The 25,775-nt window shown below is 48.8% G+C and overlaps 1 protein-coding gene across 3 annotated transcripts; it reads left to right on the top strand.

Annotated features, from left to right (window-relative positions):
• Positions 1-24,726, top strand: MLLT1 (MLLT1 super elongation complex subunit). Of its 3 annotated transcripts, none has more exons than XM_075611598.1 (12): positions 1-154; positions 2,697-2,877; positions 3,944-4,026; positions 9,381-9,545; positions 10,480-10,605; positions 13,104-13,679; positions 15,873-15,960; positions 16,846-16,954; positions 18,182-18,281; positions 19,147-19,218; positions 19,416-19,487; positions 19,865-24,726. In XM_075611598.1, the coding sequence occupies exons 1-12, from the start codon at positions 143-145 to the stop codon at positions 19,991-19,993; spliced, it is 1,713 nt and encodes a 570-aa protein (XP_075467713.1). In that variant the 5' UTR covers positions 1-142; the 3' UTR covers positions 19,994-24,726. The 3 variants fall into 3 exon arrangements, with proteins under 3 accessions (XP_075467713.1, XP_075467714.1, XP_075467715.1); XM_075611599.1 differs by having other exon boundaries at positions 9,381-9,524; XM_075611600.1 differs by lacking the exon at positions 1-154 and adding an exon at positions 230-308.
• Positions 24,727-25,775: the final 1,049 nt, after the last annotated feature.

Genomic DNA, 25,775 nt, shown 5'->3' on the forward strand with positions numbered 1-25,775 from the left:
CCTGGCTGGATTTTTTGGTCTCTCGTCTCGGTGTGAGGGGGGGGGGAGCGGAGAACGAGGAGGCCGGGGGACCGGAGGATGAGGGCGGAGAAGCCGTGAGGGGGCCCGGGAGGAGAAAAAGAGACAACGAGAGGAGAGAGACATGGACAGCCAGGTACTAAGAGGAAGAGACTGCCATTGACTGAAAGAGACAGCCAGGGACTTAAAGCGACAGAGACAGCCAGGGACTGAGAGAGGTGGACAGCAGGAGACAGATGGACAGGCAGTGACTGAGAGACAGCGACAGCCATTGAGTGAGAGACAGGCAGGTATTGAAAGACATGAATAACCAGGTACTGAGAGACAGAGAGACTGTCTTTGAGTAAGAGAGACACAGAGAGAGAGAGATATACTCAGGGACTCGGACTGCAAGAGAGAGCCACCAGGAAATGGGTATTCTAAGGTCGAGACAGTCTAGTGATGGGGTGGGTGATAAGACTGACACCTCCATGGTTTATATCCAGTGCTCTGACATTGGGCACATTGGCGTGGTATCTCACAGGGGCCAAGTTGGTTGGATCGACTAGACTTGGATGTCTACGCAAGCCAGAATAGCCAATAGTTGGTATAGACCAGTGAAGGGGTGTGGTGGGTCAACTGGCAGTGAGGAGGTGCGGCTGGTAGGTTGGCTATGAGGGGGTGCAGTGGGTCAACTGGCAGTGAGGAGGTGTAGCTGGTAGGTTGGCAGTGAGAGGATACGGCGTGTAGGTTGGCAGTGAGGGTATGTGGCTGGTAAGTTGGCAGTGAGGGGGTGTGGCGGTGGGTTGGTTGGCTGCTTGGAGTGGACAATAGGTTGGTGGGGAGGACAATCGCTTGACAGCGACAAGGAGAGAAGTTGTCGGTTGACAGTGATAGAGGTACGGTGGTAGGTCGGTTGGCAGTGAGGGGGTGGGATTGGTTGGCAGTGAGGGAGTGGGAGGGGTTAACTGGCAGGGTGGACAGTTGGTTTGCGGTGGATAATCGGTTGACAGTGACGGGGGAGGAACGGTCAATTGGCACGACTGGTAGGTACGTTGGCAGTGGGGGGTTAGGTCTCTTGATTGGCAGGGAGGGAGATATAGTCAGTTGACAGTGAAGGGGGCAGCACTGAGAGCTCTGTGATTGGCGGCGGTTGGGTATGACGGGGAGGAAGAGACGTTGCTAGGCCGGCAGTGACCATGGGGAATAGGGTTGGTTGAGTGAGGGGTGGTTGGATGGCTTCAGCATGGTTGAGCGGGGTGTTAGTTGACTGGCTGACTGGAAATTGGGAGGTGTGGGTGTTTTGGTACTGTGCGGTCAGTTTGTTGTTGCAGGACATTATCCTTCATTCGGGAGTTTGGAGGCGGTATTTAACATGCAGAAGATCCTCAGTTTACAAACATTTCTACAAAATACATAATTTAGGCTATTAAAAATGTCAGTGTCATTAGGTCATTGTGTTCTTACACAGGACTGACTCTTAATCCATCAAACACATCACTGTCATTGGGTCACCTTGCGCCTACATCCATTGCATATGCACTTACAACCTATGTGGTTTGCTTACATAGACACTAGGAATGTATTATGATAAGTTCTTCTGGGCAGGGACACCTATTCCTAATGTTTACTTTTATGCTTGAAGCGCTTATTCCCATAGAAACTATTTTGTTGTGTCTATATTTCGGTGAAGACCTATGCACATGGATGGCGCTATATAAAGATATACATACATACGTGGGACTGACCCTTTAACACGTCACTGTCATTAGGTCACTTTGCTCCTAAGTGGGACTGATCCTTGAACCCATTAAACACATCACTGTCTTTAGGTCACTCTGCAACGTGGGATGGACTGTAACAGTGACCTTCCTTTGTGAAATAGGTTGTGGTGTGGGAATCCCCAAAGCAGCTGGGAATGTGGCCACAGACACCCCCGTGCAGCTCCTCCCCTGTGTGGAATTTAGAGGACCAAAGGAATTCTCTGAAGGGGGGGGGGGTCTCTATGTGACCTGCCATGATGGTGCAAATGAAGCCCTTCTGTGCCAGACGAGTCAGCGTGCGTTACCATGCAATAAAGGACATAATGTTCCCACTAAGATGGAGGCCTAGTAGATAAGGGTTAAAGTGTGTGTGTGTGTATATGTATATATATATATATATATATTACACACACACAATAAAAAAATAGGCACTCGCAGGTCTTGTCAATTGTAGACAAAAAAGACGGAACCAAAATGTTTATTTATTTCATTAAACTTTTTGCCTAAAACTTAAATGTGCCTATTTTTAAAAAAAATGTTTTTTGGTGTGTGTGAATTTAGATAATTCACTTTGTTTAGTGCACCCAGGCAAGATTCTGCTGTAAGTGGAGTACTGCCGTTTTAATTTTTCCATTTATATAAATATTTGCCAGTATATGGTGTCATGTGTTTAAAAGAGCAGTTGGTTCACAAAAACAGTATAAAAGCACCCATTCACAGGCAGAGATTTGCAATATGACCTGTCACAACAGACTAGCATCAACTAGCACCAATCCTCTTCATGTTGTGTCAGTAGCAGTGCACTATTGTGAGAGATGTGTGTTGTTTCGGTAGAAGCGCAGTTTTGTTAAGCTCAGCAGCAGGGCAGTGATGTGACTGTAGTCATATGTCTGTAGTCCAGTGTTACAATGCTCTCTGTGCTTTGTCTCTCCGCAGTGCACTGTGCAGGTGAAGCTGGAGCTCGGGCATCGGGCCCAGCTGAGGAAGAAGCCCACAACGGAAGGTTTCACCCACGATTGGATGGTGTTTGTGCGCGGCCCCGAGCAGTGTGACATCCAGCACTTTGTGGAGAAGGTGGTGTTCAGGCTGCATGACAGCTTCCCCAAACCAAAGCGTGGTGAGTTCCCCCAAGCCTGTGGGTCTCTGCCCCAAGCCCGCACTCTTTCTCTTGCACAAAAGTAAAACTTATTATTGGTAAAGTTGGGACCCTACAGGCGACATCCTGAACTTTTAGATCTCTAATGCTAAATAATGGACAACACTGTCTTCCAGTGAGCAACACTCACTCCTAATGGCTATATGCATATAAAATGTGCATTATATATATATCTTGAGAGAGAGTCAGGTGGGAGCCGAAATGTTGATTTCTCCTGCTCCCCATCTCCGTTGGGTTGTCATGGCAGCAGGCGTGACATTGCGATGTCACGTTGTCATGGCAATGCGATGACGTCACAAGAAGATGCCGCGAGAGATGAGAAGGTAAGAGAAAAAGGTGACGGTAGGTGCCGGTACAAGAAAAGCTGTGTGTATATATCTATCCTATCTATATCTTCAGCTTTGGGAATAAGTGCTTCAGACATGAAAGGGAGTCCCTGCCACGAAGAACTTAAAATCTAAGTGGTAACTAGGGAGAACTTGGAGACAATAGGAGGGTGTTATAGTAAGTGCATATGAGATGTATAGTACAATATGTTGAGAGAGGTGCAGTGTGTGTGTGTGTGTATACGCATACACACACGCTCTGTATAAATATACATAAGTGTCTGTCACAGACCACTCTACCAGTTAAGGGGTCGGTGACAGCAGCTGATATATCTGTCTCATCACTTCGCCTCATGCAGGACAGTCTGCTTCCTAAGCAGCAGGGAACAGGAAACCTATACTGTAAAGAGAAACAAAGCTGGAAACAGGGACGCAGGCGGAGTCTGAGCTTGGACAGCAATTAGGGCTATTTGTATGGTGGTAAGACCCCTGCCCTTTAAACACACCCCTAGCTATAAAGACTTTCTGAGCAGCTCCTTTTGATGTCTGATTTGCATAGGGCAGCACCTAACCTCTATGCTGCCGGAATGGTCTGCAACACATTGCTTCGCATGGGCTTAATGGTGCAGTCCCTCCCAGTAAGATGCTTTATTAAGTACTCGGGCATGTGACATGAGTATCCCCTTTGCTTCTTTTTGTAGGGTGCAAGGAGCCGCCATACAAAGTAGAGGAATCTGGCTACGCTGGCTTCATCATGCCCATAGAGGTGTACTTCAAAAACAAGGTACGGCATATGTCTGTGTACTTGCATGTCGCTTTATATATGTGCATGTGTACATGCATGACGATTTATTAGCGAACAGATGTGTATGTGTTTGTGTAGATTTATACTCGTGTGTGTGTGTGTGTGTGTGTGTGTGTGTGTGTGTGTGTGTTGGAGTTAGGGCAAAATACTGAAATGATAGTAATATAGTGCAAATAAATAAGAATCCATTTAAATAATTCATTATCGCCATATAAGTGTGCGTGTGCACGTGGAGATGTGCGTACGCAGAGATTTGTTTGCAGAGATTTATACATGCGCGAGTGTAGAGATTTATACGTGTGCATTTGCGTATGGGGAGATTTATACGCGTGTTTGATGTACATGTGTGTGTATGCCTGCGTCCCCGGATGTTTCTACATGTGCGCCTGCTTCCGTGGAGGTTCCTGCTTCTCAATAGGACATTGCAGCGTTAATCTTCTGACTGAAACTAAAGAAAGTAACTTGCACTACTGCAGCAGCAGCCCGTCTCTATCCATGTCTCTCTCCATCTCCCCAGCAGCAGCCCTTCTCTATCCATGTCTCTCTCCATGTCCCCAGCAGCAGCCCGTCTCTATTCATGTCTCTCTCCATCTCCCCAGCAGCGGCCCGTCTCTATCCATGTCTCTCTCCATCTCCCCAGCAGCAGCCCGTCTCTATCCATGTCTCTCTCCGTCTCCCCAGCAGCAGTCGTCTCTATCCATGTCTCTCTCCATCTCCCCAGCAGCGGCCCGTCTCTATCCATGTCTCTCTCCATGTCCCCAGCAGCAGCCCGTCTCTATCCATGTCTCTCTCCACGTCCCCAGCAGCGGCCCGTCTCTATCCATGTCTCTCTCCATGTCCCCAGCAGCAGCCCGTCTCTATCCATGTCTCTCTCCACGTCCCCAGCAGCAGCCCGTCTCTATCCATGTCTCTCTCCGTCTCCCCAGCAGCAGCCGTCTCTTTCCATCTCCCCAGCAGCAGCCCGTCTCTATCCATGTCTCTCTCCATCTCCCCAGCAGCAGCCCGTCTCTATCCATGTCTCTCTCCGTCTCCCCAGCAGCAGCCCGTCTCTATCCATGTGTCTCTCCATGTCCCCAGCAGCAGCCCGTCTCTCTCCATGTCCCCAGCAGCAGCCCGTCTCTCTCCATGTCCCCAGCAGCAGCCCATCTCTCTCCATGTCTCTCCATCTCCCCAGATGCAGCCCGTCTCTCTCCATGTCCCCAGTAGCGGCCGTCTCTCTCCATCTCCCCAGCAGCAGCCCGTCTCTATCCATGTCTCTCTCCGTCTCCCCAGCAGCAGCCGTCTCTCTCCATGTCTCTCTCCATCTCCCCAGCAGCAGCCCGTCTCTATCCATGTCTCTCTCCGTCTCCCCTGCAGCGGCCCGTCTCTATCCATGTCTCTCTCCATCTCCCCAGCAGCAGCCCGTCTCTATCCATGTCCCTCTCCATGTCCCCAGCAGCAGCCCATCTCTCTCCATGTCTCTCTCCATCTCCCCAGCAGCAGCCCGTCTCTCTCCATGTCTCTCTCCATCTCCCCAGCAGCAGCCGTCTCTTTCCATCTCCCCAGCAGCAGCCCGTCTCTATCCATGTCTCTCTCCATCTCCCCGGCAGCAGCCCGTCTCTATCCATGTCTCTCTCCATGTCCCCAGCAGCAGCCCGTCTCTATCCATGTCTCTCTCCGTCTCCCCAGCAGCGGCCCGTCTCTATCCATGTCTCTCTCCATGTCCCCAGCAGCAGCCCGTCTCTATCCATGTCTCTCTCCGTCTCCCCAGCAGCAGCCGTCTCTCCATGTCTCTCTCCATCTCCCCAGCAGCAGCCCATCTCTATCCATGTCTCTCTCCATGTCCCCAGCAGCAGCCCGTCTCTATCCATGTCTCTCTCCGTCTCCCCAGCAGCAGCCGTCTCTCCATGTCTCTCTCCATCTCCCCAGCAGCAGCCCGTCTCTATCCATGTCTCTCTCCATGTCCCCAGCAGCGGCCCGTCTCTATCCATGTCTCTCTCCGTCTCCCCAGCAGCGGCCCGTCTCTATCCATGTCTCTCTCCATCTCCCCAGCAGCAGCCGTCTCTCTCCATGTCTCTCTCCATCTCCCCAGCAGCAGCCCGTCTCTATCCATGTCTCTCTCCGTCTCCCCAGCAGCGGCCCGTCTCTATCCATGTCTCTCTCCATTTCCCCAGCAGCAGCCGTCTCTATCCATGTCTCTCTCCATCTCCCCAGCAGCAGCCCGTCTCTATCCATGTCTCTCTCCGTCTCCCCAGCAGCGGCCCGTCTCTATCCATGTCTCTCTCCGTCTCCCCAGCAGCGGCCCGTCTCTATCCATGTCTCTCTCCATGTCCCCAGCAGCAGCCGTCTCTCTCCATCTCCCCAGCAGCAGCCCGTCTCTATCCATGTCTCTCTCCGTCTCCCCAGCAGCAGCCCGTCTCTATCCATGTCTCTCTCCGTCTCCCCAGCAGCGGCCCGTCTCTATCCATGTCTCTCTCCGTCTCCCCAGCAGCAGCCCGTCTCTATCCATGTCTCTCTCCGTCTCCCCAGCAGCGGCCCGTCTCTATCCATGTCTCTCTCCGTCTCCCCAGCAGCGGCCCGTCTCTATCCATGTCTCTCTCCGTCTCCCCAGCAGCGGCCCGTCTCTATCCATGTCTCTCTCCGTCTCCCCAGCAGCGGCCCGTCTCTATCCATGTCTCTCTCCGTCTCCCCAGCAGCGGCCCGTCTCTATCCATGTCTCTCTCCGTCTCCCCAGCAGCGGCCCGTCTCTATCCATGTCTCTCTCCGTCTCCCCAGCAGCGGCCCGTCTCTATCCATGTCTCTCTCCGTCTCCCCAGCAGCAGCCGTCTCTCTCCATGTCCCCAGCAGCAGCCCATCTCTCTCCATGTCTCTCCATCTCCCCAGCAGCAGCCCGTCTCTCTCCATGTCCCCAGTAGCGGCCGTCTCTCTCCATCTCCCCAGCAGAAGCCCGTCTCTATCCATGTCCCTCTCCATCTCCCCAGCAGCAGCCCGTCTCTCTCCATGTCTCTCTCCATCTCCCCAGCAGCAGCCGTCTCTCTCCATCTCCCCAGCAGCAGCCGTCTCTATCCATGTCTCTCTCCATGTCCCCAGCAGCAGCCCGTCTCTATCCATGTCTCTCTCCGTCTCCCCAGCAGCAGCCCGTCTCTATCCATGTCTCTCTCCGTCTCCCCAGCAGCGGCCCGTCTCTATCCATGTCTCTCTCCGTCTCCCCAGCGGCGGCCCGTCTCTATCCATGTCTCTCTCCGTCTCCCCAGCAGCGGCCCGTCTCTATCCATGTCTCTCTCCGTCTCTCCAGCAGCGGCCCGTCTCTATCCATGTCTCTCTCCGTCTCCCCAGCAGCGGCCCGTCTCTATCCATGTCTCTCTCCGTCTCCCCAGCAGCAGCCGTCTCTCTCCATGTCCCCAGCAGCAGCCCATCTCTCTCCATGTCTCTCCATCTCCCCAGCAGCAGCCCGTCTCTCTCCATGTCCCCAGTAGCGGCCGTCTCTCTCCATCTCCCCAGCAGAAGCCCGTCTCTATCCATGTCCCTCTCCATCTCCCCAGCAGCAGCCCGTCTCTCTCCATGTCTCTCTCCATCTCCCCAGCAGCAGCCGTCTCTCTCCATCTCCCCAGCAGCAGCCGTCTCTATCCATGTCTCTCTCCATGTCCCCAGCAGCAGCCCGTCTCTATCCATGTCTCTCTCCGTCTCCCCAGCAGCAGCCCGTCTCTATCCATGTCTCTCTCCGTCTCCCCAGCAGCGGCCCGTCTCTCTCCATGTCTCTCTCCGTCTCCCCAGCAGCGGCCCGTCTCTATCCATGTCTCTCTCCGTCTCCCCAGCAGCAGCCCGTCTCTCTCCATGTCTCTCTCCGTCTCCCCAGCAGCAGCCCGTCTCTCTCCATGTCTCTCTCCATGTCCCCAGCAGCAGCCCGTCTCTATCCATGTCTCTCTCCGTCTCCCCAGCAGCGGCCCGTCTCTATCCATGTCTCTATCCATATCCCCAGCAGCAGCCCGTCTCTATCCATGTCTCTCTCCGTCTCCCCAGCAGCAGCCGTCTCTCTCCATGTCTCTATCCATATCCCCAGCAGCAGCCCGTCTCTCTCCATGTCTCTCTCCATGTCCCCAGCAGCAGCCGTCTCTCTCCATCTCCCCAGCAGCGGCCTGTCTCTATCCATGTCTCTCTCCATCTCCCCAGCAGCGGCCCGTCTCTATCCATGTCTCTCTCCGTCTCCCCAGCAGCAGCCCGTCTCTATCCATGTCTCTCTCCATCTCCCCAGCAGCAGCCCGTCTCTATCCATGTCTCTCTCCATATCCCCAGCAGCAGCCCGTCTCTCTCCATGTCTCTCTCCATGTCCCCAGCAGCAGCCCGTCTCTATCCATGTCTCTCTCCATGTCCCCAGCAGCAGCCGTCTCTCTCCATCTCCCCAGCAGCAGCCCGTCTCTATCCATGTCTCTCTCCATCTCCCCAGCAGCGGCCCGTCTCTATCCATGTCTCTCTCCATCTCCCCAGCAGCAGCCCGTCTCTATCCATGTCTCTCTCCGTCTCCCCAGCAGCAGCCGTCTCTCTCCATGTCTCTCTCCATATCCCCAGCAGCAGCCGTCTCTCTCCATCTCCCCAGCAGCAGCCGTCTCTCTCCATGTCTCTCTCCATATCCCCAGCAGCAGCCGTCTCTCTCCATCTCCCCAGCAGCAGCCGTCTCTCTCCATGTCTCTCTCCATATCCCCAGCAGCAGCCCGTCTCTCTCCATGTCTCTCTCCATATCCCCAGCAGCAGCCCGTCTCTCTCCATGTCTCTCTCCATGTCCCCAGCAGCAGCCCGTCTCTATCCATGTCTCTCTCCATGTCCCCAGCAGCAGCCCGTCTCTATCCATGTCTCTCTCCATATCCCCAGCAGCAGCCCGTCTCTATCCATGTCTCTCTCCGTCTCCCCAGCAGCGGCCCGTCTCTATCCATGTCTCTCTCCGTCTCCCCAGCAGCGGCCTGGATAACGTCGTAGATGCCCGAATTTGGAAATACCCACATGCGGGCATTTACAACGTCATCCACGCTGACTGAATGGAGCAGGAGACACTGCTTGTGACTGCTGCTGGGCAGACGGCGGGAGACACAGGCTGCTGCTGTAGTGCAATTTAGTTTCTCTAGTTTTGCTCAGCAGATTAACGCTGCAGGGGTCCGATTCAGACATACAGACCCCCGCAGAGTTAATACTCTAATGTTTTAGCGACCCCCAGAAATTTGCCAACAACCCATGGGTTGCGCACCACCGTGTGTGAGTATGGGTTTGTACCAGGAGTATGAAGCATGTATAAGTGTGTGGAGTATGTGTTAATGCCTTGAGTATTTGTGTAGTGACTTCTCTCTGTCACCCCCATCCTGCAGGAGGAGCCCAAGAAGGTCTGTTTCACTTACGACTTGTTCCTGAACCTGGAGGGAAATCCGCCAGTCAACCACCTGCGCTGTGAGAAGCTGACGTTCAATAACCCCACCAAGGAGTTCCGACGGAAGCTTCTCAAGGCGGGAGGGGTGAGTGCTGAAGGCAGAGGGGTGAGTGCTGAAGGCAGAGCTTCGGGAGGAGTGTGAGACACCCAACTCACTCCCTCCTAATACAAAGACATCAGGGACACACCTCTAACCCCCCTGCTAAAACAGATAGGGGCACATACCAATCGCCCCTTCCTAAAACGCAGATATCAGGGACACATACCACTCGCCCCTTCCTCATACACAGACATTAAACACACCATCCTTCCCCCCACCCCCCAAATTCCCAGACATCAGGGACACATACATACCTCTCACCCCCTCCTAATGCAAAGATATCAGGGAAACATACCTTACCTCCTCCCCCTGGTCCTCATACACAGATATCAGGGACATGTATCGCTCACTCCATGCTCCTAAACAGACATCATGGACCCATACCTCTCACCAACTCCTAATACACAGACATCATGGACCCATACATCTCACCAACTCCTAATACACAGACATCATGGACCCATACATCTCACCAACTCCTAATACACAGACATCATGGACCCATACCTCTCACCAACTCCTAATACACAGACATCATGGACCCATACCTCTCACCAACTCCTAATACACAGACATCATGGACCCATACCTTTCACCAACTCCTAATACACAGACATCATGGACCCACACCTCTCACCAACTCCTAATACAAAAGAGATTATAGGTTGCACACCACTGCTTAAGGTAATAATTTCTCAAGGTGTTTGTATTTGGTGCTCACCTTCCGTTGGTACTGGCGTCCCAAAGCTGGATCCAAAGTTTTTGAGGTGTTTTGGTCTGAGGAAGGGACTGCTTGTCCTGAAACGTTACCACTGTTAGCTCTGATGCATTAATACATTTGGAAATCATTTGACTCCACTACAATTTGTGTGCCTCTTCCTTTCTCCTACCTTACCAACTCCTAATACACAGACCAAACACTTCTTATCATGTTTTCCAGGTGATGGTGATGCCAGAGGGAGCAGAGGCTGTGTCCAGACCGAGTCCAGATTACCCCATGTTACCCACAATCCCCCTATCCGCCTTCTCAGACCCAAAGAAGGCCAAACCATCGCACGGGTCAAAGGTCAGTTTGCCTCTTCCCTCCCCAACCCTCCTGTACTTAAAGGGGTCAGTCCCTCTTAGGATCAAAGTGCAGTAATGGCAGTGACATGTTGAAGGAGTCACATCTAGATGACTGATTTGCCCACATCAGAGACCTTTACCCTTTACACAACGGTTTTTATTTATTGGAAACATTTTATATACGTCAATTACAACGAGCAGCATTTTTTTTTTATATACAAATGTTCATATCACATTTAAGGAATCACAATCTCCTCGCACAACAAACCGCACTATAGGTTGACATTTTTATTTCCTCTCGTTACATTTCTATATGTGTTCCTCGTGGAACATCTTATAAGTTTCTTGTATATATAGTCTTTTCCTACAAAAGGTTGTTGTTGTTTTTTTAACGTTGGATTGCACCTTATTGAACTAAACTTTGTGATATGTTTGCTAGGTAAACAAGAATTTCCATTTGAAAGTGTTTTTTTTGTTTTGTTTGTTTTTTAAGCTTTAGTTGACACAAGAAGAAACTTCTAGTTGTTTGTTTCACGTGCCAGAAGGGCGCACACATTTTTTTTTTTAGAATTGGGCCTTTGGTTTAAACTGTTACATATATTCCGTTTATGAAAAATGTACGTTTCCCTTTTTCTCCGGGAAGACTGGATTAAAGCATATTAGCTACTTCTGTGATTGATTTTTGACTAATGGTGGCTTTATATTCTTTGCAAACAAAGGAACTAAGTTAACAATTTTGATTGGAAAATAGTCTTACCAACCAAAGACATTAGTTAAAGCAGCGGTGCGCAAACATTTGGAGCTGCGGCACCCTTCCAGGGAGCTGCAGCGTTTGCACCCCCCTCTCCCGATAGCTCGGCGTCAAATGACGTCGCGGGTCATGTGACGTTACGTGAGCCCACCCCGTCATTTGACGCGTGACGTCATTTGATGCCACATTGCCATGGCGTCGCGTCACCGAAGACCTGGCTGGCAGCAGGTTAGTGAGTTACAGAGGCATTTAAATGCCGTGGGGAAGAGCCCGCGCCCCCCCTACAAATTCTCCCGCGCCCCCCAGTTTACGCACCACTGAGTTAAAGTATGCAAAAGCTCTCCACAGGTGTGTTTTACAATGGAAATGTTAGTTTAAAAGGTTTTAAAATCATATATATGTATATATACAGTATTCGACAAACCTATACATTTGCACGCCCCGGGCGAGTGGATTTAACATCGTGGCGAGCTCCTATTGGTGATTTGTCGACCACTATATATATCTATAGATATATATATATATATATATATATGCTAATAGGTTTAACCATACTATGAAAGCTTGAACAATATACCACGCTAAAGTGGGAAAGGTACTTGCCAACATGCAAATGAGGCCGGCAAGGCAAGTAAGACCTCAACCCCCAAATATGGAAGACACCAAAAAGCAATGGCCCGCATTATCTGGAGGCTGGAGCTGAGAATGGTCATATAGATCAAGAGAGGAGAAGATAGAGTTGACAAGTTTGTCAAGTTCAGAGGAAGGAGAGAGTAGATGCCAGAACAGAGAAGTCAATGGTTTGGAGAGTAGTGAGTAGAACAGGTAGGAGGGGGGCGGAGGGAGTGAGGGAAATGAGTGATCATGAATTATAGTAGGTGATGGTCAGAGAGCTGAAGGGGGGGGCGAGAGAAATCAGGAAGGGAACAGTTTTTAGTTAAAATGGTCTAAATAGTGAGGTCTAGGACACCTTGCCACTGGGACATCTGGCCGCTTTGCCGCACCCCTTCAATTAACGTATCTTATTGGTGAAACGTCCAGCAGCAGAGTGGCTGTGGTGAAGGGTCCGCTGGCTGCCAAACGCTGGCGGAGAGTTGGTCGTGGCAAGATGTCCACGACCAAATCTCCAATTCCGTAAATAGTGACCATCCGTGTGGGTGCTGAAATTGGTCCATTGATGGAGGATGTTGGAGAAGGCGAGATGCCCAGGAGAAAATACATGCATACATACATACATACATGCATACATACATGCATACATACATGCATACATACATACATACATACATACTGTTTACAGTTAACAATATGTGTGATATGAAACATGTTCCCTACTTGTGCATTGAGCACACAGAAGCATATATTCCTTTGTAACTTAAAAATCTGAGGTGGGTGTATATTATCCGCTGTATTTTTAAGTGTGTTCATTTTTTACGGCGTTGTTTAGAGAGATGTTACTTTGTTTTTGGTACATTTTTTAAATGAAGTATAAATCTTATTGATGAGTTCATCCCTATATTCAGTATTAAGGATCTTCCTTTCCCCTATTTTCTATTTATATATTATAGTATTAAAACAATATTTTACTATGGAGAATGTACTTTCTTTTCTTTTTTTTGTGTGTATATATTCTACATATATTTTTAAAAGTTACAATAGTAAGTTATTTACAGCATGCATCTTGTGTATGTGAGCTAAGATGGATGGCCCCTTTTGAAGTTGTATAATAACACAGACGCCTTTTACAGGATGGGAACAAGGACAGTAGCAAAGCATCAAAACCCCACAAGGTGACGAAGGAGCACCGGGAACGACCGCGGAAAGACTCTGAAAGCAAAAGTAAAGAGAGCGAGCCAAGCAAACCAACCAAGGAATCCTCAACCTCCTCCTCCAGAAAACCAGCAGAGAGCAAGCCCCCAAAGGAAGAGAAAGCGCCCCCGAAAGTGGCCTCCAAGGAGCAGAAGCTGGCCCTGAAAGAACCTAAACAGGAGAGCATGTCCCCGAAAGGGGCGCCCCCCGAGGCCAAGCCCTCCAGCAAGAGGCCCCCCAACACAGACTCTCCCAAATCTGGCAGCAAGAAGCCCAAGAAGAGTGGCTCCAAGGGTTTGGGGAGCTCCTCGACGTCCCCACGAGGTCCACCCATCACCACCACCACCACCACAACCACCTCCACCACCACTTCTTCTTCTTACCCAGAAAAGAAACCAGTGAAGGAGAAACCCGGCAGCAAAGCAGAGAGGCCCAAAGTAGAGAGTGAGGTCAGGGAGGTGAAGAAGCCAACGGAGGATTCCAACTCTGACGATGAGGGGTCATCAAAGTCCGAGGTAGGAGGGGCGTCCGCAGGGGAGGACTTGGCTTAAGGGCAATCTGGGCAGGAGGTCATTAAAAAAATTTGGGCAGGTAGTTAGAGGAGCAGTATTGCTGGGTGCAGCGCACTGCAAATTCATATAGCAGGACCTCCCAGGGTCTACCGGACCAGTTCTTCTCTGCAGTGTGCTGGTAAGTGTAGGTACCTAACGGGAAAGGTGGGGGTAGGGGAAGGAAAGAGGTGCAACCCCTGCTCAGCTTGAGTAAAAGTTATCTTCGTCTGAAATGAAAAATACACGTTGGTGGGGTTGGTGCTTGGACTGAGAATTGTAATTGTAGTAAGACCAGGGAGAGAGAGAACTCGGCTAAAGAAGCACTCGGTTACACAAATTTCTGTGATTGGAAAGTAAAAATACTCTTTATTGGTATTTAAAGATTCATTTCTCTCCCTTGTCTTACTGCTGGTAAGTGTATACATGTATGGAGTGTGTGTATGTGTATAGATATATACAATATTTATGTGTTCACACACTTCGGAGCCAGCCTGAATTTTTAGGAGCCAGACTTGGAAAGAAAACAGGTGGTGGGGGGGCGGGGGGTGGGGGGGTGTTAGGGGTTTGTATGTGTTTTACCTGGAAATAGTACATTGTACAAGTACCTCTTGTTTTTAAGTTTATCTACCAGACGGATAGACGTGTGTGTGTGTGTACATAGACATATAGAGAGAGAGATATATAGAGATCTCTATGTCAAAGACAAGAAAGACACAGCGCGCCCAGGTTAAGTGGTTCAAAAGATACTTTAAGAACAAATAGTAGTATAATCTTGTCAGCCCAATGCAAAGTAAAATGTCAATTAACCCCCCTCTCCCCATCTCCCCCTTACCCCATCCCTCTCTTCCTCCCCCCTCACCCCCATCCCTCTCTTGCTCCCCCCCCCATTCCTCTCTTGCTCCCCCCCCATTCCTCTCTTGCTCCCCCCCATTCCTCTCTTGCTCCCCCCCATTCCTCTCTTGCTCCCCCCCATTCCTCTCTTGCTCCCTCCCCCATTCCTCTCTTGCTCCCCCCCATTCCTCTCTTGCTCCCTCCCCCATTCCTCTCTTGCTCCCTCCCCCATTCCTCTCTTGCTCCCTCCCCCATTCCTCTCTTGCTCCCTCCCCCATTCCTCTCTTGCTCCCCCCCATTCCTCTCTTGCTCCCTCCCCCATTCCTCTCTTGCTCCCCCCCATTCCTCTCTTGCTCACTCCCCCATTCCTCTCTTGCTCCCTCCCCCATTCCTCTCTTGCTCCCTCTCCCATTCCTCTCTTGCCCCCTCTCCCATTCCTCTCTTGCTCCCTCCCCCATTCCTCTCTTGCTCCCTCCCCCATTCCTCTCTTGCTCCCTCCCCCATTCCTCTCTTGCTCCCTCCCCCATTCCTCTCTTGCTCTCTCCCCCATTCCTCTCTTGCTCCCCCCATTCCTCTCTTGCTCCCCCCCCATTCCTCTCTTGCTCGCTCCCCCCCCCCCATTCCTCTCTTGCTCGCTCCCCCCCCATTCCTCTCTTGCTCCCTCCCCCATTCCTCTCTTGCTCCCTCCCTCATTCCTCTCTTGTTCCCTCCCCCATTCCTCTCTTGCTCCCTCCCCCATTCCTCTCTTGCTCCCTCCCCCATTCCTCTCTTGCTCCCTCCCCCATTCCTCTCTTGCTCCCTCCCCCATTCCTCTCTTGCTCCCTCCCCATTCCTCTCTTGCTCCCTCCCCATTCCTCTCTTGCTCCCTCCCCATTCCTCTCTTGCTCCCTCCCCATTCCTCTCTTGCTCCCTCCCATTCCTCTCTTGCTCCCCCCCATTCCTCTCTTGCTCCCCCCCATTCCTCTCTTGCTCCCCCCCATTCCTCTCTTGCTCCCCCCCATTCCTCTCTTGCTCCCCCCCATTCCTCTCTTGCTCCCCCCCATTCCTCTCTTGCTCCCCCCCATTCCTCTCTTGCTCCCCCCCATTCCTCTCTTGCTCACCCCCCCATCTCTCTCTTGCTCACCCCCCCATCTCTCTCTTGCTCACCCCCCCCCCATCTCTCTCTTGCTCACCCCCCCCCATCTCTCTCTTGCTCACCCCCCCCCCCATCTCTCTCTTGCTCCCCCCCCCCCTATCTCTCTCTTGCTCACCCCCCCCCCCATCTCTCTCTTGCTCACCCCCCCCCCCCCCATCTCTCACTCCTCTCTCTTCCTATTGGGGTTGCAGTCGGTCCCTTCCAGCCCCTCCAACAGCAGCTCCAGTTCCGAATCGAGTTCCGAATCGGACTTTGAACCCTCTCAGAACCACAGCCAGGGTAAGTAGCAGGACTGCACCTTTAAGCCGCTGGAGAGATGAGGTGTACTGTGGGCCTGCTATAGGATCTAAAATGGGATGATCACTGCAGTGTGTTTCTGGCCCATCTGGCAGGGAAAGCATTAAGCCAGTTCCCCACCCCAAAATATTTGTTTAAAGTAGATTTCCATGTTTTTTACCTTTTTTATAGTCTTATTTGTGTTTTGATCCTTTTCTTGTTTCAATTTAATTTAAAAGGCCCCAAAGCTTGAAGTAGTGTACACATGGCAACCTCTGCTGTCTATCCTCACTCCACAGAAGCAATGTATTGTCCTTCCAAGCAGGAAAAAGGCAGCACTCCAGGGACTAATATTGAATTTATTTAAAGTGAAAATCAGATTTGATTTCACTTTAAATACATCCCTTATCGGTCCTCCAGAGGGCTGCCCTTTTCCTGATTGGACGGAGGATATATTGCTTCAGGGATTGCGCCGTTTGGCGCATGGCGTGCACCCGAGACCGTTCCAAACAAGGGGTCACGTGAGTGCACCTAATTTCTATACCTATTATTCTCACTCCGCAGGCAGCACAGAGCTGTTTTCCTTGCAGTCTTCAAGTAGACGCAAAAGAAAAATGGTCTTATCCTGAAATTCTCTGATGAGGATCTTTGAGAGGCAATTAGCAGCCATGTTAATTTCAGTTTTGGGTTCAATTTTCAGGAATAAAACCCACATCAGATAGCAGGGAAAAACAAGAGCGGTGAAAACACACCATATTGTACAGTAAGGGGGGAGGGGGGGGATTTTTAATACACACAAAATAAATGGGCAGGAGGAACTGCAACTTATAAAAGGGTCAAGGCTTCCTATGGACTGTGTTAGAGACTCCCTTGCCTTTCACACACCAGGCCCGCTGCGATCCATGGTGGCAGACCTTCAATCAGAGGAGTCGGACGATGACAGCTCATGTGGGGACGAAGCGGCGTTAAAGACCAAAATAGCGAGCCGTGACCCCCGGTGAGAGAACCACAGCACAATGCCTAACCACCCATACTTACAACATTATGTTGTTAGCATGGTTACTGCCTGCATGGTGTGGGGTCACCAGTACATTTTTAGATGGGTCACTCCCGTGCAGTACCACGTGACCAAACGACAGTGATGTTTAATAGGTAAAAGGGTCACTCCCAAGTGGGATCAATGTGATCTTTTTAATGGATTACAGGTTCAGTCCTACAAAGGAGCAAAGTGGCCATCAAAGGTGCAATCCTTATGGCAAGGCGGCTTGGGCCAAGCGCTCGCTCCTCTCCCTTCTCCTCTCTGCACCGGGATCCAACTTCCACCCGACCGGAGGAGGGAGCGCGGGGCCCGACACTCCTTCAGCTCCCCCCTCCAGTCGGGCGGAAGTTGGATCCTGGCGTCGACAGGAGAAGGGAGAGGATCAAGTGCGGGTCCCCCGGACCGGCAGAGAGAGGTGTGTGTGTTTGTTTGTGAGAGGGGTCTTACCTTTTCCGGAGCGGGCCGCCTCCTGTAGGGTCTCGCTGTGACGACATGATGCCGCGGCACTACCAGAGGAGGACAGCTCGTCAAGGTAAGTCCTCTTAACTTTTTTACAGGGGGGGCTCTGCTGCCAGGGTGCCGCCTTGGGGCCTTCAAAGCCTGAGGTTGGCCCTGCCAGAAAACATGCTTATTACAGTCTAATAGGCTTCCATGAACAAATCTATCAATGCTAATGGCAGAGGTTTGGTTGCTCTCATTTTTGGGGAAATGAGTTACAAGTTGAATTTCCTCGGCGCCCCTGAATAAGTGTTTGTCAATTAAGTGTTTTCTTTAACCTTCTCCCACGCTCCTTATCAGAGAACCAATAAAGATGAGGCGAGAGCAAGCTGTGGCTTTATAAGCACGCAGTGATCCCAAATTAAAGGGAGCAGCCAGAGAAAATCACACCTCTCCCAAGTCTGACTTTAAAAATGTATGTAAAATACATGGGTGTCAGATGTGGATTAAAAAAAAAATATTAATCACCCAGGTAAGAGCTTTTAAGCACAACTGGAATTGGTTCACGTTGGTCCTTGACGGGATTGCCCCCTTAAATTATATTTTGCTTTTCAGGGTCACTGCTGAGGGGGGGGGGGGACACCTATGTTTTTGGCATTTTGCAAAGACAAGGCAGTTACATTTTTTGCATAATATGATCCAAAATGTATTTATTTTTGTTTGTTTCTAACAATACCGCCATAACAGGATGAGTCTGAGTGACAGTGACAGTGACAGCAGCAATGACTCCTGTGCTCCAAGCAGGGGCCCTGTCCCAATCCAGAAGATGCCCCCGGCTAATAATAAGGTACACAGCCGGCATAGCCAGGCACAACGGATGATGTATGTTACGGCAAAGTTCTGAAGGTGGGAGGGTCTGTTTATTGTGTGCATTGCTTCCTAATTCTGCATGCAGACCACTGTGCTGTCACAGTACTGTTCCCACACACACCTGTGCCGTGCAGTACACTATAACGGTCCCTCTTACACAAATCTGCCATCACACCTTAACAGCCTCTGCTGCAGAGGGCCCAGGTAAATTCTGATCCAGCAGAACCCCTCTGGTACTCCAGTGCAGCCGCCCACAAAGCCGTTCCACTATCGTGCACTGCACTACCCACTACTATTTCACTGCTAAGCTTCCCTCACACACCGATCCTTAATTTTCCTTGGCTGTACACTTTGCTATACCAATACTGACCACTCCTCTGCTAGAGCAAGAGGTTCATACTCTGAAGTACTAGGGTAGATATCCTACCTGATGATAACCTAATAAAGAAATTAGAGATTGTGCAAAGAAGGGACTACTGGTGTATTTTCTATTCTGCGTCATAAAACGTATGAGAAAAGACTAAGAGAAGGGGGAATACGATGGGAAACTTTTAAATCCATAAAGGGTTTCAACAAGGTACAGGAGGGAAGCATATTTCAGAGAGAGTGCTAAAACAAGATGTAATGTTCTGAAGCTGGAGGGAGACCGGCTAAGGGGAAACGTGAGGAAGACCTTTACAGAAATAGTGGGGGATTCATGGCTTAGTTTTCCAGCAGAGGTGATAAAAGCCAATACTGCAGATCTAAAAATGGGCAGACCAAGATAATTATAGGTTGGCAAGTGGTTTGCATCTGCTGCTAATTTCTATGTTTCTATCGTGGCATACGACCTCTCCCCACAGACTGCGGGACGGAGGAGCCCTGAGTCCTGCGTGAAATCGGACAAGATGCTGAAGAAGGGGGTGTATGATAAGGTGAGCGCTCTGTGTACAGGGAAAATGTATACACTTACATGTATCTGTATTCTATACCTGTGGGTATATTTATATTGGTATATGCCATTTCTCTTCAATGGTCAACGCTGCCCTCTGGTAAAAGCTGCATTGACTTTTTGGCTCTCGCAGTATTAGCAGTGACATTAATCATTCTGTCATCTCTATGCCCCTTCCAGGCATACACAGACGAGCTGGTTGATCTGCACCGGAGGCTCATGGCACTGCGGGAGAGGAATGTCTTGCAACAGGTGAGCGGGTGTGTGTCTACAGGGACGGGCTCAGTGACACCCAAACCTTGTGCTCTTAGGGGCTCCCATCCATCAGCTCTGTGTCCACAGGTAAACGCCCTGTCCGTGCCATTGACTCCCTTCTGATTAACCTCTCTTGTGGACACGCCAGCCCCCTCTGTGCCAGAAGAGGTGCTTAAGCCCACCCTTTCTCTGCTTTTCCCCTTTTACGCTGTATCCATAGAAGCCCATATTCTCCTCTCTCTGTGGCCTCCCTCACCTTCCTTCACTTACTCTCGCTCTCCCTTCTCTTTCTCCTCCCCTTTCTCCCTTGCTCTCCCTCGCTCCCCCTTTCTCCCTCGCTCCCCCTCCCCCTTTCTCTCTCGCTCCACCCCCAGATCGTCAACCTTATCGAAGAAACCGGGCACTTCAACGTCACCAACACGACCTTTGACTTTGACCTCTTCTCCTTGGACGAAACGACGGTGCGCAAGCTGCAGAGTTACCTGGAGGCAGGAGCCACATGACCCCGGAGTAAAGGGGGAAAGGATGAGGAAGAGGGGGCCGCTGGGCAGCTCGCCCTCAAACAACCCCACCCCCTGAAAGTTCAGGTACCTGGGGCATGGCTCCTTGAGGGCTGGCCAGCCGCTCTCAGCCAATCGGATCTCTCACGCTGAGCCATCCAGGCTCCTCCCATCGGGATGACATCACTCCAGCGTGCAACATTTTATGGCAGGGGCTTTTTAACCCCCATTGCGAAGCAATGCGTTGCTGGACCCTCTTTCAGCAAACGGGTTAACGGATTTTAAACTTTATTATAGTCTCAAAATATAGATAGAAATCCACACACAAGGCTGGAGTGCGTAGAGATTCTGGGCCAGTCCCTCCGGCACCTACAGGAGGTGGCCCTCTTCCTCAGTTCAAGGGCAAACGGGGTGGATGTGTGAGGTTCCCGGAAATAAAAGCCAGAGGGGTTTGAGAGAGATCTCAGTGCAGTGCAGCCCCCCGACGTTCTAAATAACATCACAGAATCCAGGACAGCGGCTTCAGTCCCACTTAAGACCAGATGAAAGTGATGCTTTCTTGAAAGTGAAGTTGGTGTTTATTCCTTTTAAAGCAGATGTTTTAGTTTAAAATTTTCTTTATAAAAGGCCAAAAGCTGGCAATAGTGTCCGCTGGCAACCTTTGCTGCTTCCTATTCGTTCTTCTTCACCAGGTAGAACAGAGCTGCCTGCAGCCTCATTTAATTACCTCTCTTCTATCCTGAGGATGGAGCAAAATGGGAGGGATTTAGCAGCCATTTTGATTTTGGGATCAAGTTTTAGGAATCGAACAGTGAGCATGGGAAAAGACAGAGGTGAAAATAGACACTTTATTGTACAGTATTGGGAAGAAATCTTTAACATGCAGGGGAACTGCACTTTTAAAGGGTTAAACCTTGGTTATTTTCTACTACTACTACACACGCGCATACTTGTACATCTCTATCGATCTATATACTTATATAGGTATAGAAGTATCCAAAACCACTTTCAATAAGTCATTCAACACCCCATTTCCATTAGTTCACTTTGTGGTCTCAAGTGGAACTGCACCTTTAAGCATGCATACGTATTCACATATTTATGTCTATATTTTGAGACTACGTTTTTTTATAAAGGGCGTTTGTGCTAAAACCGCCAGATTTGTAACAAAAGAAGAAACCCTAGAATGGAAATCGGAAGCGGGCGTGAATCACTTCTCAGAGACCACTCACCCCTTTCTCTCTCTCTCCTCGCCATTAAGTGAGCGGCCAGGAGAAAATCACCAAGTGTTTTTCTTTTTGAGATGAAATGCAACTGAGAGAGATTTAAACTTTGGGCAAGCAAAGAGGGACCGCATCAAAAGTCTCAGCTCCACTCCGCTTCAGAAACATTATGGAACTTCAGATCTGTAAGCTGTATATGATATATATATTATATATATGTATGTATGTATTTTATGTATAAGAGGGCCCAGTGAGGCATATGATTTAATTTTTTTTATTCTCAGAGGGTTAATGGTTGAACAAGGATTTTTTTTTTTATGTCATTGTTTTGCTTTTGAATCTCCTGTAATTTTAATTATTTTTTACTTCATGAAGCGGGAGATACATTTTGATGAATGGTTGGAGTGACGTGGGATTTTAGAGGAGGGATGTGAAAGAGACTGGTATTTTTATGGAGAGATGGGGATAAAAGTGGAATTTTAAAGGAGAGATGGTGTTTGAATAGTGGGATTTTAAAGATCACTATTTTCCCTCACTCCCTTTGGCAGTGGGGCCAACACTGGCCCCTCCAACTGCAAAAGGATTAAAATTTATTCAAATTTATTTTCTCTCATCCATGCTTTGCTAATACCCACAAATGGAGGCAAATTTTTAAAGTGGGGTGGAGAAGGATGTATCCGTAGGACTTTGCTGGCTCTCCTGATACCAGATTGGTTCAGTAGTAGTTGGTTAAACCCTTCCATGTGTTGTAGGCCCTTAAGGGGCTGATATGCTTAACTGCAATAAGGCACCAGAGATGTTGGTGAGTGGGAATCTAAAAAACGGTTCATATGTTAGACCAAACTCCCCACTACAAGGGGTCGCGCTTGCATTAAAGAAAGGTGCAGCTCCATCATTCATAATTCCTCTTCCTTTCCTTCCTTTTTCCGTGCACTCTCTGACCCTTAATGAATCTGCTGTGGAGCCGCCTTCCCCTGCGCCAGAGAATATTTCAATCCCGTTAATTTGAATGGAGCTGATCTTTTCTCCAGCTCCGGGAAGCAGCGTCACTGCATTATTGATTTTGAGTTCTTCCGTCACTCCCAACACAGATGCCTAACTTGTGTGATATCCATCCCTAAAGCACAAAACACTAAGTCAGCCTTTTTATTATTATTATCATTATTATTAATATTATTATTTTAACTCTTAGTCTTTTTCCACACTCTTGACCAGTGTCTGTCCCTCCTAGGACCAACATGAGCAGTGACATGTTAAAGGGTTAAACCCATGTGATGCCTTTTTATCATTGGATGCCTATTTTCATTTTTTTCCCCCATGTTTATAAACACGTTTAGCAGAATCTAGGGGGGTATTGAAGGGGAGGGGGGGCACGCCTGGCTTTCCTTTATCCCATTGGTGGGCAACAGGTGGCCCAAGGGCCGTGTGTAACCCTCTGGGCTTTGTGTGGCCCCAAACCACTGTTCACTCCTGCAGACTGCCCTTTCTCCCTTCCCAATGCAGAGGAAGGGCAGATGTTGCAAGTGGGGATTGTAGCCTCTTCCCAATCCATCAGCTGCCTAATGGTCATGCTACTCGCTAGTTTCCAGTGTGAGGGGACATTATTCATCAGCGTGCCGACATTTAGAAGCCGACTGGAGAGGGCGGAGAGGCGAAGCACCTTCCCCTTCTAGGAAACACTTGACACTGCTTTAATAACTACATTTTTTGACCCCTTGAGCGCCGGAGGGGCCAAATATGCATTGCCTTACATTGCAGGCACTTCGGACACTCAAGGGTTAAATCGACAGTTGCCACAAATACTGACAGTAAAAGGTTGTGGGGCAGCTTATACTTTAAGGCTCTAGTCGTACCAGGGCTCCAAAACATGGTGTTCTATGTCTTCACGTTACTGTTTTTTCACTCCATTATACTGTTCATTGGAGCAGTTTTTTGCTTCGGAATAATTGATTTAAAAATCTTTGGGGGGCTTCTAAAAAATTATAATTGATCACCAATCACTGCGATATGTGAATAACTGCTTTCCCCTCCGTTCACCACAAGCCCTCCTTCTGGCCTCTAATTAAGGCAGCAATACTGTACATGCTGTGATATTTGCTATAGGGCTCTTCACAGTGAGGTTGGGCCTAGAGTGGGCAAGCTCTAAAAAACCATTTCGAAATATGAACCGGCTGTTCAGAAGTGCAGAGACATTACAGTAGATCTGAATTTAGGAGTGTTGGGTCTTCCATTCGCAGTATTTTTTTGCTGCTTGATATCAGTATTTGATGTCGGCCGTGAATGGGGATCTTGGTTCCCGCAGAGGTTTGGCTTTAACTGCAAAGGATCCTGGGAGTGTATCCTGTTGCGCTAAAGTTAACAAAGACAACCTACCAGAAAGGTGTTATTTGAATGCAGTAAAAAAATCATTGATTAGCTTGAGGGGAAAATAATCCAGTGTTAATGGAGTGACCTTGGCTTTAACCCTTTTACTGCCAGATCAGTTTGCACTGCTGCAATTTCCAGCAGCAACAAGGTATTTTGACTTAACTCCTCTAGTGCCGGAGGTCTCCCAAACAGATTTGGGCCGCACATAACATTTTTCAGCAATCCCACATCAGCTCTTACGGTTGAAAAGATATAAAAGAGTGTACTTTGTAATGACAAAAAACGTCTATCAAGAACAGTTTTATTGCCCAAGAAGTATTTATTAATGTATCGTGCCGAAAGGCATTCGTTTTAACCCAAATTCAAGGTTGGAAACTGTTTATAACGATGCAGAAATATTTGGTCCTTTTTATTTTTATTTTTAATATTGGAAATCTGCAGGAGCTTTTATAGAAAAAAAGTGAAATAAAGATGGAGAAATTAACTATATTTTGATGCAGTCTTTTGTTAAAAGAGGTACGTACGGAAATGTTACATTTACTTTATTAAGAGGCTAACTAAACTTCTGTTGTATTATGACATGGCTTGTTTATGGGTAATATTAACCCTCCCTGAAAATGAACTTGCACTATACAGAGTATCTCTCTAAACTTCCAGACCACAGAAGCTGATTTGAAGGGTCGGTGCCATGTAGAAGCAAAGTGGCCTAATGACGGTGACATGTTTACCTCTTTGGAAGGCCCATGGTATAGCCACCACATAATGGGGTCTCAGACTCCAGTGGCCCCTTGACTTGGTGGCTACGTCATGGGTTTTCTTTCTCATTTTCTAGGAGAGATTTTCTCTGCCGACTAGGACTTCTTCCGTTCCCATTATCTGTAACCATCATGACGTGAAAGGGGGGCTGTGGCACTCCGGTGCTGCGGTCCTTCCTGCACTCAGAGTGGTCAGACACAAATAGGACCAAAGTGATCTAGTGACATTTAGTTGGTTAACCGTAGGAACAGAATAAGTTGTACACTCCGAGGAAATGTTTACTGCTTCAGCTCTATATGAGTAGCATTGTGACTGGAGTTAGGTAACAAGTTTCATGAGCAACTGTCCCCTTCATCAGGAGTATGTTACAGAAAATGTGCACTGACAAAGTATAGATACCCATAACCCTCCATCCCATGCCAAACGTGGTTCGAGGTGCCACTAAGTGACGTCATAGGCCATTGCCAAGGAAACATATACAATTTGCTGGCGATGGGTAAACACACTGGGGTTTCTTGAGAAATGAATAAACAGTGTCTGCTGTTTTAATACGTGTCTGTGTTATTTTTGACAATATAAGTCCCGTTTCTACGACGTAATGTACCCATCCTATAAAATAATAAAATCCAATCTGAAAGGCAACTGAAACAAAAAACAAATATCACTAAAATAAAAAAAAATGAAAGTATAAAATATGTACACACAAAACTCATGCCAATGAGGGAGAGAAAATAGTTGTTAAACTACTTTGTGAGATAAAGAAACAATGCAATCGCAAATGAATTAGATTTTACCACAAGCAAAAAGCTTTATATCGAAACTTTGCAAAGTGAGGTAGGTGAATCGATCTAGCCTATTAAAGATTTATAAGAAGCAATTTAAATCAACACACTATGAAGGAAGAGGGTACAGAATACCCACGGTTCCCATCCAGAAGGTCTCCCTTTTTCAGTAGGTGCCTACTCACACCGCTTCATGGTTGTTCCATCTGCTCCAGAAACTATGAGCGCAGCTGTGTAACTATGTGAGGCTGTATAGAAGTGTTTAGCTATAAAGCCTTCTCGTTCTTTCATCCTACTAGATCCTATCACAGTAATTTAGGACAATCTCTCTCAGAACTTCCAGGCAAATCGCTCTTTATCAAATAGTTACCTCGATTTTTACCTTATTGGAAACAAGTGGGGTTTTTTTTAACAAAAAGAGCCATAGGAAGGGGTCTTGGTTCAGTATTTCCCAGTGGGTATGAACAGTTTACTTTCCAATTCAGTTAAATGAATAAATAGAATACCGCTGATATAGTCCTTTAAAAAAAAAAAGGTTTTACTCCGATTAATATTGTTTGCTATAGTAACTGTTCAAATTTATTTGATTTCTCTGCTGCTCTAAGTTTATACGCCTACATAGTCTTACAGATTGACTGACTTTTCTGGAGCCCGAAG

Source organism: Ascaphus truei, chromosome 8 (assembly GCF_040206685.1).
Source record: "Ascaphus truei isolate aAscTru1 chromosome 8, aAscTru1.hap1, whole genome shotgun sequence".
Lineage (NCBI taxonomy): Eukaryota > Metazoa > Chordata > Amphibia > Anura > Ascaphidae > Ascaphus > Ascaphus truei.

Bases quoted from the DNA above. Each gene is read 5' to 3' on its own strand.
- MLLT1 (XM_075611598.1), top strand. The intron at 15,961-16,845 runs GTAAGTAGCAGG...TTCACACACCAG, and splicing joins CTCTCAGAACCACAGCCAGG to GCCCGCTGCGATCCATGGTG. The intron at 16,955-18,181 runs GTGAGAGAACCA...CCGCCATAACAG, and splicing joins ATAGCGAGCCGTGACCCCCG to GATGAGTCTGAGTGACAGTG.